Below are 15147 nucleotides of genomic sequence, written 5' to 3'. Positions count from 1 at the left end.
ATCTTTTAGGATTCGCTAAATTTGTCTCAGATGGCCAAATCGTGGCCAAAATCGCACAGTGTGCACCCGGCTTTAGAGTCAATTCACGACACTTTGCTGTGCCACAAACGGGATTTTGGATGATGTCATAGGCATGAACCAATCACTGAATAGATGTCCTTATTTAAGAATATTCTCAGATAAATTTACATTGAATGGTGGAAATCCTATAACGAGTTGACATTCAACACACATTTTACAATAAAGAGTTTTCAAGAGAATACATTATAATATACACATTTGAAATGAAAGATAATCACGTTTTCCACGTCTTAATTAAAATGTTTTAACTGGTGTGCTGTTAACTGACCTGCCTATATATAGCCTAGATTTAATGATATAATCAGCCACCATGGATTCCAATCACTATTGCTTGCTGAATTAGTCGAACAGCGTTTTTTAAAATTTATTATAAAGTCCAACATTAACCAGCGCTGTAAAAGATGATGCCTGCTCTGTCCAAACAATACCTTTTGATTAACTGCTCGTCGTCAAACATTTCGAACACATTCTCCCTCTCTTGAAAGATTTGTGCACGTCTCTGTCTCCTCAGTGCCATCACAAGCCGCTATTGGCAACTCCTATCCTCTTGAGAGACCTTTCGAGCTGTCTTAAATATCTGGGAGAGTAATAGTGATTCATGGCTTTAAGACATTTGATTAACTTGCTTTTATACTTAAGTTTGAAAGTGGGAGTACATTTCAAGAATTCTCAGCACTTAAGACTAAAATAGCACTTTAAGAAGATTGATAAATACAGGCCCAGGTTGCTAACTAACTTTCATTAGATAATTAGTATGCTTTATACTTAATATCTGCTCTTTATTTTGATGGTCCTACTAAAGACATTCTACTGACTATAAGTAACTTTGCAACATTTTCCAACCCTTCCAGTCTACTGATACTCTACTAACACACTAAAGAGAGTTAGTAGACATGTAGGTGCAACGTTACTTATAGGCAACAGAATGTGTTAAACGGACGATCAAAATAAAGTTTTTATTTTTTATTAAAGCACTTTAATTCTGTTAGAACTATATTATTTGAGCTATTCATTTTTTCTTGTCATTTGTGCTGTTGTTTTAGGAGTTTTTAAGTTGTAAAATTGGATATAAATAACACAGCAATGGTTAGTAAACCATTTTTAAACTAAAATCCTGCTTTTAATACTACTATTAGAACAGAACAAAAAAAAACCTTATAAGAAAATGGGACATGTCAAAATAATTGTTGGTGAAGTGCTATCGATTGAGCTTAATTTGTATATAACTTAGATTTTTCCTTGACAATTTGCTAAATGTATTGCAATATTGCAAATGTTATTTAAGGAGTAGTGTAGACATTCTGAGGTAACTATCATTTATAATCTGATGGATTATATTTTTCATGGGTCATTTTGTACCAGGGTGACTTTCACAATTTCCTGCACGGATGCAGGCCATAATGTTTGTAAAGATGGCCAGGAATGTGTTTTGAGGCAATGCAGGCAATGGAGAATTTAAGCAATTTACATATGCAAAAAACAAAAAACAAAAAACAAAGTGTAGGATCACTTTGTCACTGTCTAATTTATTGGGATTGTTGTTATTTATTTTTATTTATTTTATTTGGGTGTTTGTTAAAGCTGAAAGTGCACAATCCATAGTTCAAGTAAAGAATAGTGTACAAATGAAAATAAAGCTTACCTCTCAGAGTGTATCTTCATAATCTTGAATACAGCCTGCTATTAGAACAAAAACAATCCCATGCTGGCACTACATACCACTCTTTCAAAGCAAACAGGAAAATCAAAAGCCCTTTCTTATTCATTTTGCATCCACATAATCCATCCTTTTCTCTTGCTTGCCCTGATATTCAACAAATGTTCCAACATATATATGAACAGCAAATAATTTATTTCACTAACATTTTACAATAAGGTTGTATATAGTAAGCAGTTAGCTAACACAACTAAAAACGTGAAAAAATCAACAGTGCTTCTAGAGCATTTATTAATCTTGGTGAATTTGAATTTCCACATTAATAGATGTTTACCTGAACATACCAACAACGAACAATTGTATATTTATAAGTTAACACGAACATAAAGATGAATAAATGCTGTAAAAAAAATACAGAGCACTGTTTAGTCATGATATATAATGCATTTACTAATATTAATGTATAGAACCTTACTGTAAAATGTAACATTGATTTTTTTCGTTCGTCCGTTTGTTCGTGGTGCTTTGAAATAATTTACAACCACATCCAGATCTCAGATGACCACAGTTATAACGCAGTGAGCTACTTTGTTATCTACTGTCTACATAGTTAAATGTCAGCACAATCACACCTTAAAATGTCTTTGTAGGCAGCTCATTAGGTTTTGGACTTTTCTGAGGAATTTCATGACATACCCCTCACTGCCTTTTGTAAAGGATAAACAAAATGTTATTTCTTAATATATGGATATGACTTGTAAAGCTTTGAAGACATTAAATCACACAGGCAGAACAATCAGGTTGAGTTCAACTTATGGTTTATCTTGGCAGACATTCTGTATTATTCTTGCTGGCACTCCACATAAAAAAACAATCACACAGTATTGGATGTGACATACCAAGCATCCACTCTAACAGTGCAAACACCCTATGTGGTCGTCAACATTGTCTCATTAATTTTAAACATAAAAGTTTTGAAACATTTTAAATCTTTTTTTTTTTTTAAATAAAAGCCCATGGTGTTTTCCCTCGAAATGACTTTAACAGTGATTTATCTTACAGTGATGGATCATGAAAATAACAAGCCTGTTTATTTCTTTTAAGTCACAACGTCATTAGTGCGATTGAATTCATGAAGAAAATAGCTTTTCTGTGCTTCCCTAATATCCTAACCACTGAGCATCAAAGCAATCTACAGTGCTTTTTACTTTTGCACAGTATGTATACTATGTTTACTGAGACACCTGAAAAATCATTGATGCATGCAAGAATGTGTTGCTCTGTAAAATTTTGATGTTGCCTGCAGGGACAACAACAGTACTTTTTGTAAATACCCAGTAGGACGAGTGCTTTATGCTCCGTGAGTTGCCTGTCAAATGGAGATCTGACTGAAAAAAGGAACCAATGAATGAAAAAAAAGACAACGCCTCCTTTAAAAGAGTGCAGAGTAGAAAAACCTCTTAGTCAAGATGAGCCTCAAGCTCGGCCATTTCTGAATCAATTATTCATCGGAATTGGATTAGATGGCCTCTGTGATTTCCCTCCTTCTGTCTCTAGTCATCTCTGTCCAGCCGCGTGTCTGTGGATGGTTTCTGTCTCAGCATGATGTGTTTCACATTTCCCTTTTGTGGGCATTGTATTCCACTGGTCAAGAAGCATCCAATGTCAGACGTTCTTTCTGGTTCTTTGGGAAGGTACAGATCAATCCTGAGTGGTAACTTGTGTGGTAAATGATTCAAGGAGTCTTTGTTTTTCCAAGGGTTTGGTCAATTTTAAACTTTAGAGACAGTTAGCCCATTGCACAGTGTGCCCGTTGCCTTTTGGCAGCCTGAGAAGCTTCCTCCACATGTTATGAGCACTTGGCCTGGTGCTATACCACAGTGCTGATGGTGGAAGACTCCTCAGACTTGCCCTGCCTGCTGGGCAGAGACTTGAGATACTCCAGGTGGCGCCTGGCATCTTCCTGATTGTGTCTCACATAGTAGACCAAATAGGAGATGACCATGGTGAACCATCCAAACATGGTCACTAACATGGCCACATCCGTGGTCTTTTTGAGCACCACACACAGGTCCAGGTCTTTGGCCAGCAGGAAAGGCACACCCTGGGCTCCAGAGTCTGAAGGTTCAGACGTCTTACAGATAATGCCAGTTAAAGACACAGGCTCTAGGTCTAGGCGTGGAAGGGCTGTCTGCAGCCTGCAGTCACAGTGCCAAGGGTTTCCAGTGAGGTTAGATCTTGCTCTAACGCCTTCAAAGGCATCTGGGTCCAGCATATTGAGCTGGTTGGACGAGAGATCCAAAAACTGTAGAGAGGCTGCCAAGCCTCTAAAGGCTCCGGGTTCAAGCAATGCCAGTTCATTATGAGAAAGATCTAGTTCAGCTAGCAGTGGAAGATCATTAAAAGCATTGGCAGGGATCTTGCTTAGGAGATTGTAGTCCAGGTAGAGGCGTTGTGTGTCATTGGGAATGTCCTGAGGGATCTCAGTTAGATGCAGGTTGCTGCAACGCATGGTCTTGCCGCCATATGAGCCCTCGCTGTCTGAACAGTAGCAGCGTTTGGAGCAGGACGTTGCAGCGTGGTGGAAACACAGTGTCATCAACACCAAGCTGTGAAACAGCAACCACATGACCACAGAGTGCCGAAGCAGCCAACCTGAGGGTAGCAGCATTTTGGAACGGCGAGCATAATCCCTTTAGAGTATCACCTGTGCTGAGAACATCCAGGAGGCTGTACCAGACATCAAAATCCCCAACAGCTTGCAAGCCTAGAAGATGGAAGAATACCATAACCAGTTAATAGAGAATGTATATTTCTTTAATATTTCAGACTTAAGAATATGTAAAAATCAGGGCCTGTATTTATCAAACATCTTAGAATTACTCACAAGAACACTGCTAAGAATTGACTTAAGAGTAAAAAAAATTCTTGGCTCTAAGCTGCGCTTAAAAGTTAGTTATCAAGCATCCCAACCATACTTTAAGTAAAGTGGACTAAATCTTAAGTGTCAGTCTTAGACTTGATTTACGACACTTTGCTGTGCCACAAACGGGATGTTGGATGATGTCATAGGCATGAACCAATCACTGAATAGATGTCCTTATTTAAGAATATTCTCAGATAAATTCACATTGAATGGTGAAGTTCCTAAGAGGATTTTACATTCAACACACATTTGACAATAAAGAACTTTCTAGACAATACATTATAATATACACATTTTAAATGAAAGATAAACGATAAAAGATAAAATGGGTTTTCATCCATGTCTTAATTAAAAAAAATGTAAACTGGTGTGCTGTTACCTGACCTGCCTATTTATAGCCTAGGTTTTTTTAAATATAATCAGCCACCATGGATTCCAAAAGAAAACCGAAATGGCAGGAGGAAGAAGCGATCGCTACTACTTGCTGAATTAGCCGAACAGCATTTTTTATTTATTTATAAAGCCCAACATTAACCAGCGCTGAAAAAGATTATGCCTGCTCTGTCCAAAGTATACCGTTTGATTAACTGCTCGTTGTCAAACATTTCAAACATTCTCCTTCTCTTGAAAGATTTGCGCACGCATCTGTCTCCCCAGTGCCATCACAAGCCCCTACTGGCAACTCCTATCCTCTTGAGAGATCTCTCGAGCTGTCTTAAATATCTGGGAGAGTAAGAGGGATTCTTAGCTTTAAGAAATGTGATAACTTGCTTTTATACTTAAGTTTGAAAGTAGGAGTAAATTGAATTCATTCTCAGCACTTAAGACTAAAATAGCACTTTGAGAAGCTTGATAAATATGGGCCCAAAATTGGTTTTCTTGCTTCATGACTGCAATGTTTTTGAGGTATGAGAATGTTAAGACTGGTAAATATTCCTCTAACTGAAACAAATTACCCCTAAAAGCAAATGCATAAATATTGAGATATATTTAAAACGTTATCAAAAGAATGTATAATGCAGAGATCATATTTTTCCTATATTGCCAAGTTCTATTTAAATTAATCATGCAAGGTGATTTACTAAGGTTTGTGCTTGTCAATTTACTGAGCTTTGCGCTATTATTTACAGCCAAAAAAGTATGTCTTAAAGGGATACTTTACCGCTTTTTCATGTTATTCCCTTAAGGAGAGTTACATACCTCTCTCGTTTAATGCAGTCATGCTATTGTTTAACTACATGTACAATTCTATTACTAAATCAAATTTCAGTTTTCTTGTCATCTGTTGCAGCAATGCCTCATCAATATCTTATGATTTAAGGGACTGTACATAGACTACTTTGCCCCTAATTAACTCACAACGAATCACTTAATTATAGCCTACCTTCTGGTGTGTGCAGTATACATAGACACACATACATATAAACATGGATCACAAACCCATACAGCCCAGATCTAATAAGCAGATTGATGCCTTAACCTTTCAATTTTAATTTACTCATGGTAAATGGTTTGCTCATTGCTCAAAGCAATGTCAAAGCCATTTTAGCTATTATAATTTACCTATGATTTTATAGCCTTTTTGCTACACACGTTAAGCAAGGCTCACACAATTAAAAAAACCTTCAATGAATATGCACTCATGTTGATTAGGGAAAAGTGGCACTTCCTTAAAAGTGTCGGTTGATTGAAATCCCTGCTATACTGGCCTAATTCACAGCTCGGCCGCAGGCATTAACGAAATCCAGGACTGACAAAAGATGACAAGGCGTGTGAACAAGATGTTTCAGATCTAGAAACTTCAAATAGGTAGAACATTTTACATAAAAGTTATAATACTGTGTTGCCAGATGTCTGCCCTTTTCTTTAATTCTAAAAATCTAATATAAACCACAAAGCAGAGATACCAAGAAATCTACCTTCTACATGTTGAGCCTATTTACACTTTTCACATCTTGACTGAAATGCTGTCTTCTTGGGTTCCATCTGCTCTTATCCAATATCTGCAAAATGGTGTTTACTAACTCTATGGTAACAGGGCCGCATTATCCTAATGGGCAACATGGGCTGCAGCCCAGGGCCCGAACACCAGGGGGCCCCCGAGACAATTCTCTTTTGCTTTATCATTTTTATTTTTATCATTTTCATTTTTTTTTGGATCGAGGTAATTATGCGTACGTTGAGGATCTTTTTTGAGCATTTTCCTATTTGTAGTGGAGATGAGTGGTATCCGGTGGGGTCTTCTGCTGTTGTAGCCCATCCACCTCAAGGTTGTGCGTGTTGGGGCTTCACAAATGCGTTGCTGCATACCTCGGTTGTAATGAGTGGTTATTTCAGTCAAAGTTGCTCTTCTGTCAGCTTGAATCAGTCGGCCCATTCTCCTCTGACCTCTAGCATCAACAAGGCATTTTCGCCCACAGGACTGCCGCATACTGGATGTTTTTCCCTTTTCACACCATTCTTTGTAAACCCTAGAAATGGTTGTGCATGAAAATCCCAGTAACCGAGCAGATTGTGAAATACTCAGACCGGCCCATCTGGCACCAACAAACATGCCATGCTCAAAATTGCTTAAATCACCTTTCTTTCCCATTCTGACATTCAGTTTGGAGTTCAGAAGATTGTCTTGACCAGGACCACACCCCTAAATGCAGTGAAGCAACTGCCATGTGATTGGTTGATTAGATAATTGCATTAATGAAAAATTGAACAGGTGTTCCTAATAATCCTTTAGGTGAGTGTGTGTATATATATGTTATGGATATCTGAATTTGGTAATAAACTTAATATTCAGTGTTTTTTTTTTTCAGTTTAAGATTGACTTTTAAACACATCAGACTTGCAAAGTGCAATATGCTTCTTTTTTCCTGAGCTAAATTTATATCTGTGTTTCATAAACTTCCCAAATAAATCTTAATTTGAATACTTCTATTTAACTTTGTTAGTCTTACCACAAAGACTGGTTGTCCTAAATATTGCAGATGGAAAAGACAGCAGCCGAAATGATGTACAGTACAAGAGAGTGCAAGCAGGAACACTGCCCGCTATTCGAACTGGGGTTGCCATTTTGGATATTTAATCCAAGCAGTGTTGTGGTCAGTAATCCATAATAATAGTTTCACTTAAGACACAGCTCATTTTGTCTAAAGTGCAAGTAACGATGAACAACAACTGGCTTTGTAATTCACACTTTTTTATTTATTTTGTCCAGCCTTCTAAAAATAGCTTCCAGCCTTAGCTCATTAATATATCAGCAGCATATAAGAAGCGGCTATCCTCTTACAAATCTTCAGGGCAACGTGCTCTAGAAGGCAGCTGCCTTGGTTGGCTTCAATAACCTCCAACCTTACCTATTGTAAGAAAAAATCCACACAAGCCTGCAGTTTCCAAAAGTTTCACCAAAACAAACAAAAATCACTGGTTCTCTATTTATATATTACAGCACCTCTAAATATTACCCCCCCCCCATTATGTACAGTGCAATGCAATGCAATGCAAGCATGATTTATTTCTGCTCAAATACTAAACTTGAGTAAACTCAGTTAAACATAAACAACTAAACTTATAGTTGTCTGTAGCATTTAGTAAGTATTTTTGACATGTTTCTATATAAGCGAGCTAAACATATATGACCCTGGACCATAAAACCAGTTAAAAGTCACATCGCCATATTTGTCTCAATATTTAGGTTTTTGTTGCACCCTCAGTTTCCAGATTTTCATATAGTTGTATCTCTGCCAAAATGTCCTAAAAACTATACATCAATAGATAGATTATTTATTCAGAATTCAGATGATGTAAACATCTCAATAAAAACAAAAAATGAAACAAAACAAAACAAAAACCTTATGACCCGTTTTTTCTTTGCATACATTTACACTTCCTATGTGCAAACCACTTTGTACTCAACAAAAATAAAATAATTCATATATTCTCAACATGAATGGATTATGTAATCTGAGTTAACAAATCATTTGTTGGATTAATTTGTTTTCTTTAAGTCAATTGGACAAGCAAAATAGTTATTATTATTTTGATTGCACTTATAGGCCTAATTCAGAATTTTAAAATAACAGAAACAGAAACACAGCCAGACACAATAAAAGTCACTAGGTTTGTAGTTGACAAATGGTAGCGGACCATTTGTCCACTGCCACTGTCCACTTACGCAGATTAAAAATGAAATCGATCTCTAAGTACCTCTTAGTATCACATAACGAGTGGGAGTCTCCTAAAGGAGGGACTATTTGTTGAAGGGAGGGGAAAATAAGATGTTCTAGACTACAAAAGCAGCTGAAATGCCAGGCAAATACTGAAGGCTGAGACAGATAGCGAGAGAGAGAAAGCGAGAAAGAAGGAGAGAGAGAGAAGAAGAGAAAGGAAGGCATTAGCTCAGCTTTCATGCTTCAGTGACCAAAGTCTTCCCCTGCCAAAAAACAAAAACAAAAAAACATACACCCAAGACAGTTATTTACCCCGGTTTAAAAGAAAACTAATTTTAGTCTTGCTGTCCCACTAAGTTTTCTTTCTTAAAGTGAGGAAGTCTGACCTAAGGAAAAATAAGCAAAGTGGTGGAGGAGAGGTTAGATAACCAAGCTGTACCACTCATGAATACACAACAGGCTTGTCATGATATTTTCGCAAGTGATAGTGTGAGCCGGACACTTTAGGAGAGGCAGACAGACAGTGAAAGGTGAGGACAGCAAAGACCTAAAACAGAGATTTGCAGGTGAGAGCCAAAAAAATAAAAAAAAATAAAAAATCGAACAAAAAAATCACTGAAAGCTCAATATCAGCTCAAGGGATAGGGATGGAGTAATGGTTGCAACGGGGGGGGGGGGGGGGGGGGGCACTGAGGAGAAACCACACAGGATGTTTACATGATTCAACAGAGAGAACAAGAGAGGAAACAAGAGAATCTGAGGAGCGAGTCTTCCATTACAGAAGAGAAGAAATAAGAGAAGGATGAAAAAATGAGGTTAAAAGGTTCAGGACAGAACATTTTGGGGGAGAAAACCGATGTGACCCTGACACTGCAATAAAAGGCTAAAAAATAAATAAAAAAAATTGTGAAATTAGTGAGTTCATCTCTCAAAAGTAAATATCTGTGTCAATGAACATGCACTCAAAAACAAACAAAACAACCCAACAAAAATGCTGGGTTGTTTTAATCCAATGTTGGGTCAAAAATGGACTAACCCAGAAATTGGGTTGTTTTAACCCAGCGATTGGGATGTTTTAATCCTGTGGTTGGGTAAAATATTTGCTTAAGACAACCCAATCGATGGGTTAAAACAACCCAACCGCTGGGTTAGTCCATATTTGACCCAACATTGGGTTGTTTCTTACTCAGAACTCAGAGTGTGTCAGTGCCATCAGAATGACAAGTCCTTGTGTCATTGTGTACGGATACGACAGTAAAATTGCTTAGTCATGCTATCAATATAACAGTTTACTCTGGAGGGATGTTCCGATGGAAACTATGGCTAAAATTTTGATGACAATTATTGTCAATTGTAAGTTACATTTTAGTGTATGTGTGAGTGTAATTGCAAGAGAATGGGATAAATTAAAATGTACACTCTTACTGTTTGTACTGTATTTTATTGACAGAACATGTCATTGAGATACAGAAATGAAAAAAAAAAAAAAAAAAAAAAACAGCACTGAATAGCACACAAAATATATACCTGCTAGTTGATGTTTCATGAGAAGCACCTTCGTTAGAGAATGTCAAGATTCACCTGGGAGCAATTTATCAATTCAGGACAAATTTAGATAAAAGTCTAATGGAAATATAGAAAGTATAGAAATATGCTTGACATATTATGATAACTTGTTCACCCATTTTGCATGTAAAGACTTTTGCTATGAGCATGTGCCTAAATGTTGTGGGGGGTGACACTATTCAACAGAGACCCAATATAATACATTATGATCAATCATGACATAAGCAACTGATAATGTAGGAAACAACAGAGTATTGTACATAATCATTTGCATGGATGCAGCAAAGTGTTGAAACTTGTTCAAACAAATGAGAAACTGCTTTTTTGATGTGCACAAGTGACACAATGATGTGAGAATTGATCAATCTGATCTGAGAAATGTACCAAAGCGACTGAGAAAAACTGTAATATGTATTGATGCTTGTCAGCTGCATGGGATTGTTTGCCCACCACACACTTCTTAACGAACTTTTGTTTTGTTTTTTCCCTTTTGAAAAACATGGCTATGCTGTTTCATCAGTAAGAACCCTAACCGCCACTAATCAGGACATATCAACTCAAACCAGCATGGAAATGCATGTGACCAAACATGGACACAGATATTTTTGTCTTCAGCAAAAAGCTACCTTTTTCGATGACTTGTCAATGAACTTCATAAGATTTGTGTCCAGACTCTCAAACAAGAACATATATTAGGAAGAGAATGAGAAATACATTAGAGTAGGGACAGGAAAGGAGGATATAAGATTTGAAAGAGCTTAACTGAACTGTACTCAATGACGTTTCATTAGTTAGAACTTGACTTAGATGATAACTGGCCTGATATTGCCATATTGTCATTTTATTAAACTCTTTAATAAATTATTAAAGCATCATGAGACAAGACAGCCTGGTTGATGACTGATTATAGAAAGCTTTAACATGAATTCCAATAAGGTAATTCAAATATATCAATGTTTTCTGAATAATAAAATGAATTGGACTCGTTTCCCCCGTTTAATGCCTTTCACATCAGTGTTCAGGGTAGTTGATATAGGTTCTTGGGTCTATGCACAATCTTGAGGTGCCATTAGCCAATCAGAGGTGCCATCATGTAGCCAATTTTTTCCCTTGCAACTTCCATTCCAATTATGCTTCCAAAACCAAGTGCCCATAAGCAGAGATGTCCTGTGCCAGCTGAGCAATTATCACTGAGATGCATGCTAACATATAGGCTGTCTCTACTGGTTGTATATCTCTTTGGCTAGACTGGAGTAATTAATTGTTTAAAATAACCATAACAACAACAACAAATAAAACATGTTGGTTCTAGGTACCTTATTTTCTAGGTAAAATCTAGGTACCTTAAATGTACTCTTCAACACTGTAAATCCATCACATAAAGTAATTTTCAGGGTCAGATCAAGCAGAAATAGGATAACAATTGCATATTTTCAGTTTTTTACAGAACACTGTAAAGGTAAAACGAGTGTGGGTGTTGAGAGAACAGAAAAAGGTGGAAAACAAAGAAACAAACAACAAAAAACACCTATATTATAATAGCTGTACAAACATTATGTTGAGTGTGATATCAATCATGTAGGCTATGCAGCAGCTCATTTGGTTTAGCTTATGCCTTATGAAACCAAGAAAAGCTTTAACCATGAGTAACGGTTCTTAGTCTACAAAATATTGTGCTACCTCACCTCTGGTCTTCTTTAATAATTAATTTCAAACAATGTCCGTGTCCTTCTGAATGCTGGAGTGTGTGATAGTTTACACATAGTCCCCGGCGCCAACCTGAACTGTTCAATTATCTGAGTTTTTTTTTTTTAGAATCAATAATCTGCATAAATCTGACCTATCATTAACCATAAAACACACATCATTGCCTATTATATTGAAGGTCTAAAGGTGAACTGACAAATTAAGTTATGTATGTATACATGAAGTCCAGATTTTATGAGTAAGCCTATTGTGTCAGAACAGTTAAAACATTAAGATCAATTAAGACAACAACCAAGAAAACATCTAGACAACTGCACTGCAATTTTTTTGTGATTCATGTAGTATGATTTTATTATATTATATTATATATAATATTATAAAAAATGACTGAATAAACCTTACCACATACATTTTTAAGCATATTGGGTACAAATTTAATATGCAAATAAATATTTTATGTACGCTAAGTAAAAACAGTATAGTTTTGCAAGAGTTACAAGTGTTTTAGTAGCATTCATTTACTTGCGTGTGACTCCTGAAGAAAAAAAAAATAGCATTACATAATAAAAGCAATAAGTTACGCTATTATTATGAACTTCAATCAAACACCTATAGACTACCTTAACCTTACTGTACAGCAGTCGTGTCTTATTTCCTCGTTTAAAAGCGTCGGCATGTAATAGCGAGCGTTAAGGGCTCTTCTCATTCAAACACAAGACTGACTTACATTTCTCCTCTCTGTCTTCTGAAATCCACTCTGATCATCTCGGCATTTGTCATTTGCGCAAATATTCCGTCTAGTGTGTAGCTCTAGTGCTGAAGATCCGCACGCAGCGCGAACCGTGGACGCGTCGGGACTCGGGGAGAGAGAGAGAGAGAGAGAGAGAGAGAGAGAGAGAGAGAGAGAGAGAGAGAGAGAGAGAGAGAGAGAGAGAGAGAGAGAGAGAGAGAGAGAGAGAGAGAGAGAGAGATGATCAGTTTCCATGCAACCAGCCGCACACATCAGCACAGCATCAGAGACTAGAAACATTCTGATACTTCCAAATGAATAACTTTCATAAACCACAGATCAATCGTTCAGTCTTCAAAAGATAGTTGTCACGACACTTGATTCAGATATTTTCCATAATCATTATATAGGTTTGATACAATAACCGAATATTCCAAATTATAATAAGAAATTTGCTTGCAGTGGTGTTTGCTTGTCATATTCCTGATAAGCAAGTCTTATTTTTGTCATCTAAAGAAAAACACGTTATAGATTCTGAAGTGTTAACCTAGATAATAGAGATTGACAGAGAGTGAAATGCATGTAGGCCTACTCTTTATAACACCTTGCGTTGACTTTTCTCGAGTGATATAATGTTAAGCCTGTTGTGCCTGTCCAGTCACATTTAAAGGTTAACCTGTGTAAAGATCACCGAGGCCTCCCTCCATGCTGAAACATGACTTGTTACATATTTACTTTAGCAATGACCCCATGCTGGCTTGACAGATTGTTTAAAATGAACAAATTAATTGAGCTTCGCCTCTAAAGCCAAAGGCTATTTTTCTACTTCAGTTCCTGTAATTTTGTTTAGACAGCAGGGGGGGAAAAAACCCTTTGGACTGATGAAACAATTCTTTCACATATTTCAACCGCCCGTGTTCTCTCTCTTTCTCTCTGTCACACACTTAAACTAAATCAGACAGCTACTTAAAACGATGACCTGAGTGTGGGTGGACTGCTGTTAATTCTGATTGATCTGTGACCTGCTGGGGCACTTATGGACTTAATGTAACAAGATATTTGTGAGTGTGTGTGTGTGTGTGTGTGCAATCCTAAATTATTGTCTTTTATACTTTCAGATTACCAGGAAACATAAAGTATGGTGAAGCTGCACCATATTACTATATTAAAAATCAAAGCAAGAGGGGTTGCATTGCATAATTCATCTTTGAAATTCTCAGCCACACCATTGTTTCAACCTTGAAATGTGAGTCAATCATACTGAAGCTGCTTGATCTATAGGTGATTGTATTGTGCTTACTGCCTGACCTTGCATTCTCTGTGGCTCTGTAATGAGCCCAAACCTTTAGGGCAGAATTTGCACACTAGATAGAAAAAAAAGCTATGCAGGTTGTGTATATATTAGAAAAACTGAAAACTGAAACAATAATGCTTTAAAATAATATACTTAAATGTTTTCTGAAACACTTTCAGGTATGCGCTGGAGTTAGCTGTTATTTTTCATCTGAGGTGCCTGCTGCATGTTAACATTTATTAACATTTATATATTATAGTAGGTTACATTTATAGTTATATTAAATGCATTTGTGAGTGCAAAATAATGCAAATGCAATATAGGACGTATAGGATACATCTTTATATGTAGGCTAATTTCATAATTACTTTATTGTTTTTTAATTATGGTTAAGCATTTATAGTCAACTAAAATAAACTTTAAGGTCATTTCTATTAAAACTTGCAGCTTGCAGATTATGTTATGTATTAAAATACATGAGTAATTGCCAATTTATAATGATAAAGTTGCAATGTAGTATATTGCATATAGGTATATATATATATATATATATATATATATATATATATATATATATATATATATATATATATATATATATATATATATATACACACACATGTAGGTCCTTCTCAAAAAATTAGCATATTGGGATAAAGTTCATTATTTTCCATAATGTAATGATACAAATTAAACTTTCATATATTTTAGATTCATTGTACACCAACTGAAATATTTCAGGTCTTTTATTGTTTTAATACTGATGATTTTGGCATACAGCTCATGAAAACCCAAAATTCCTATCTCAAAAAAATTGCATATTTCATCCGACCAATAAAAGAAAAGTGTTTTTAATACAGAAAAGTCAACCTTCAAATAATTATGTTCAGTTTTGCACTCAATACTCAGTCGGGAATCCTTTTGCAGAAATGACTGCTTCAATGCGGCGTGGCATGGAGGCGATCAGCCTGTGGCACTGCTGAGGTGTTATGGAGGCCCAGGATGCTTCCATAGCGGCCTTAA

General features: G+C 36.4%; 1 protein-coding gene across 1 annotated transcript; it reads right to left on the bottom strand.

The window, feature by feature from the left end:
• Nucleotides 1-2093: 2093 nt before the first annotated feature.
• Nucleotides 2094-12954, bottom strand: lrrc3ca (leucine rich repeat containing 3Ca). The gene is made up of 2 exons (XM_067429655.1): nt 12828-12954; nt 2094-4505 (listed from the first exon to the last, which is right to left on the bottom strand). The coding sequence occupies exon 2, from the start codon at nt 4407-4409 to the stop codon at nt 3609-3611; it is 801 nt and encodes a 266-aa protein (XP_067285756.1). The 5' UTR covers nt 4410-4505; nt 12828-12954; the 3' UTR covers nt 2094-3608.
• Nucleotides 12955-15147: the final 2193 nt, after the last annotated feature.

Source organism: Pseudorasbora parva, chromosome 21, assembly GCF_024679245.1.
Source record: "Pseudorasbora parva isolate DD20220531a chromosome 21, ASM2467924v1, whole genome shotgun sequence".
In the NCBI taxonomy this organism is placed as follows: Eukaryota; Metazoa; Chordata; class Actinopteri; order Cypriniformes; family Gobionidae; genus Pseudorasbora; species Pseudorasbora parva.
The sequence above is the reverse complement of the archived record's forward strand: the minus strand, read 5'-3'. Positions and strand labels throughout refer to the sequence as shown.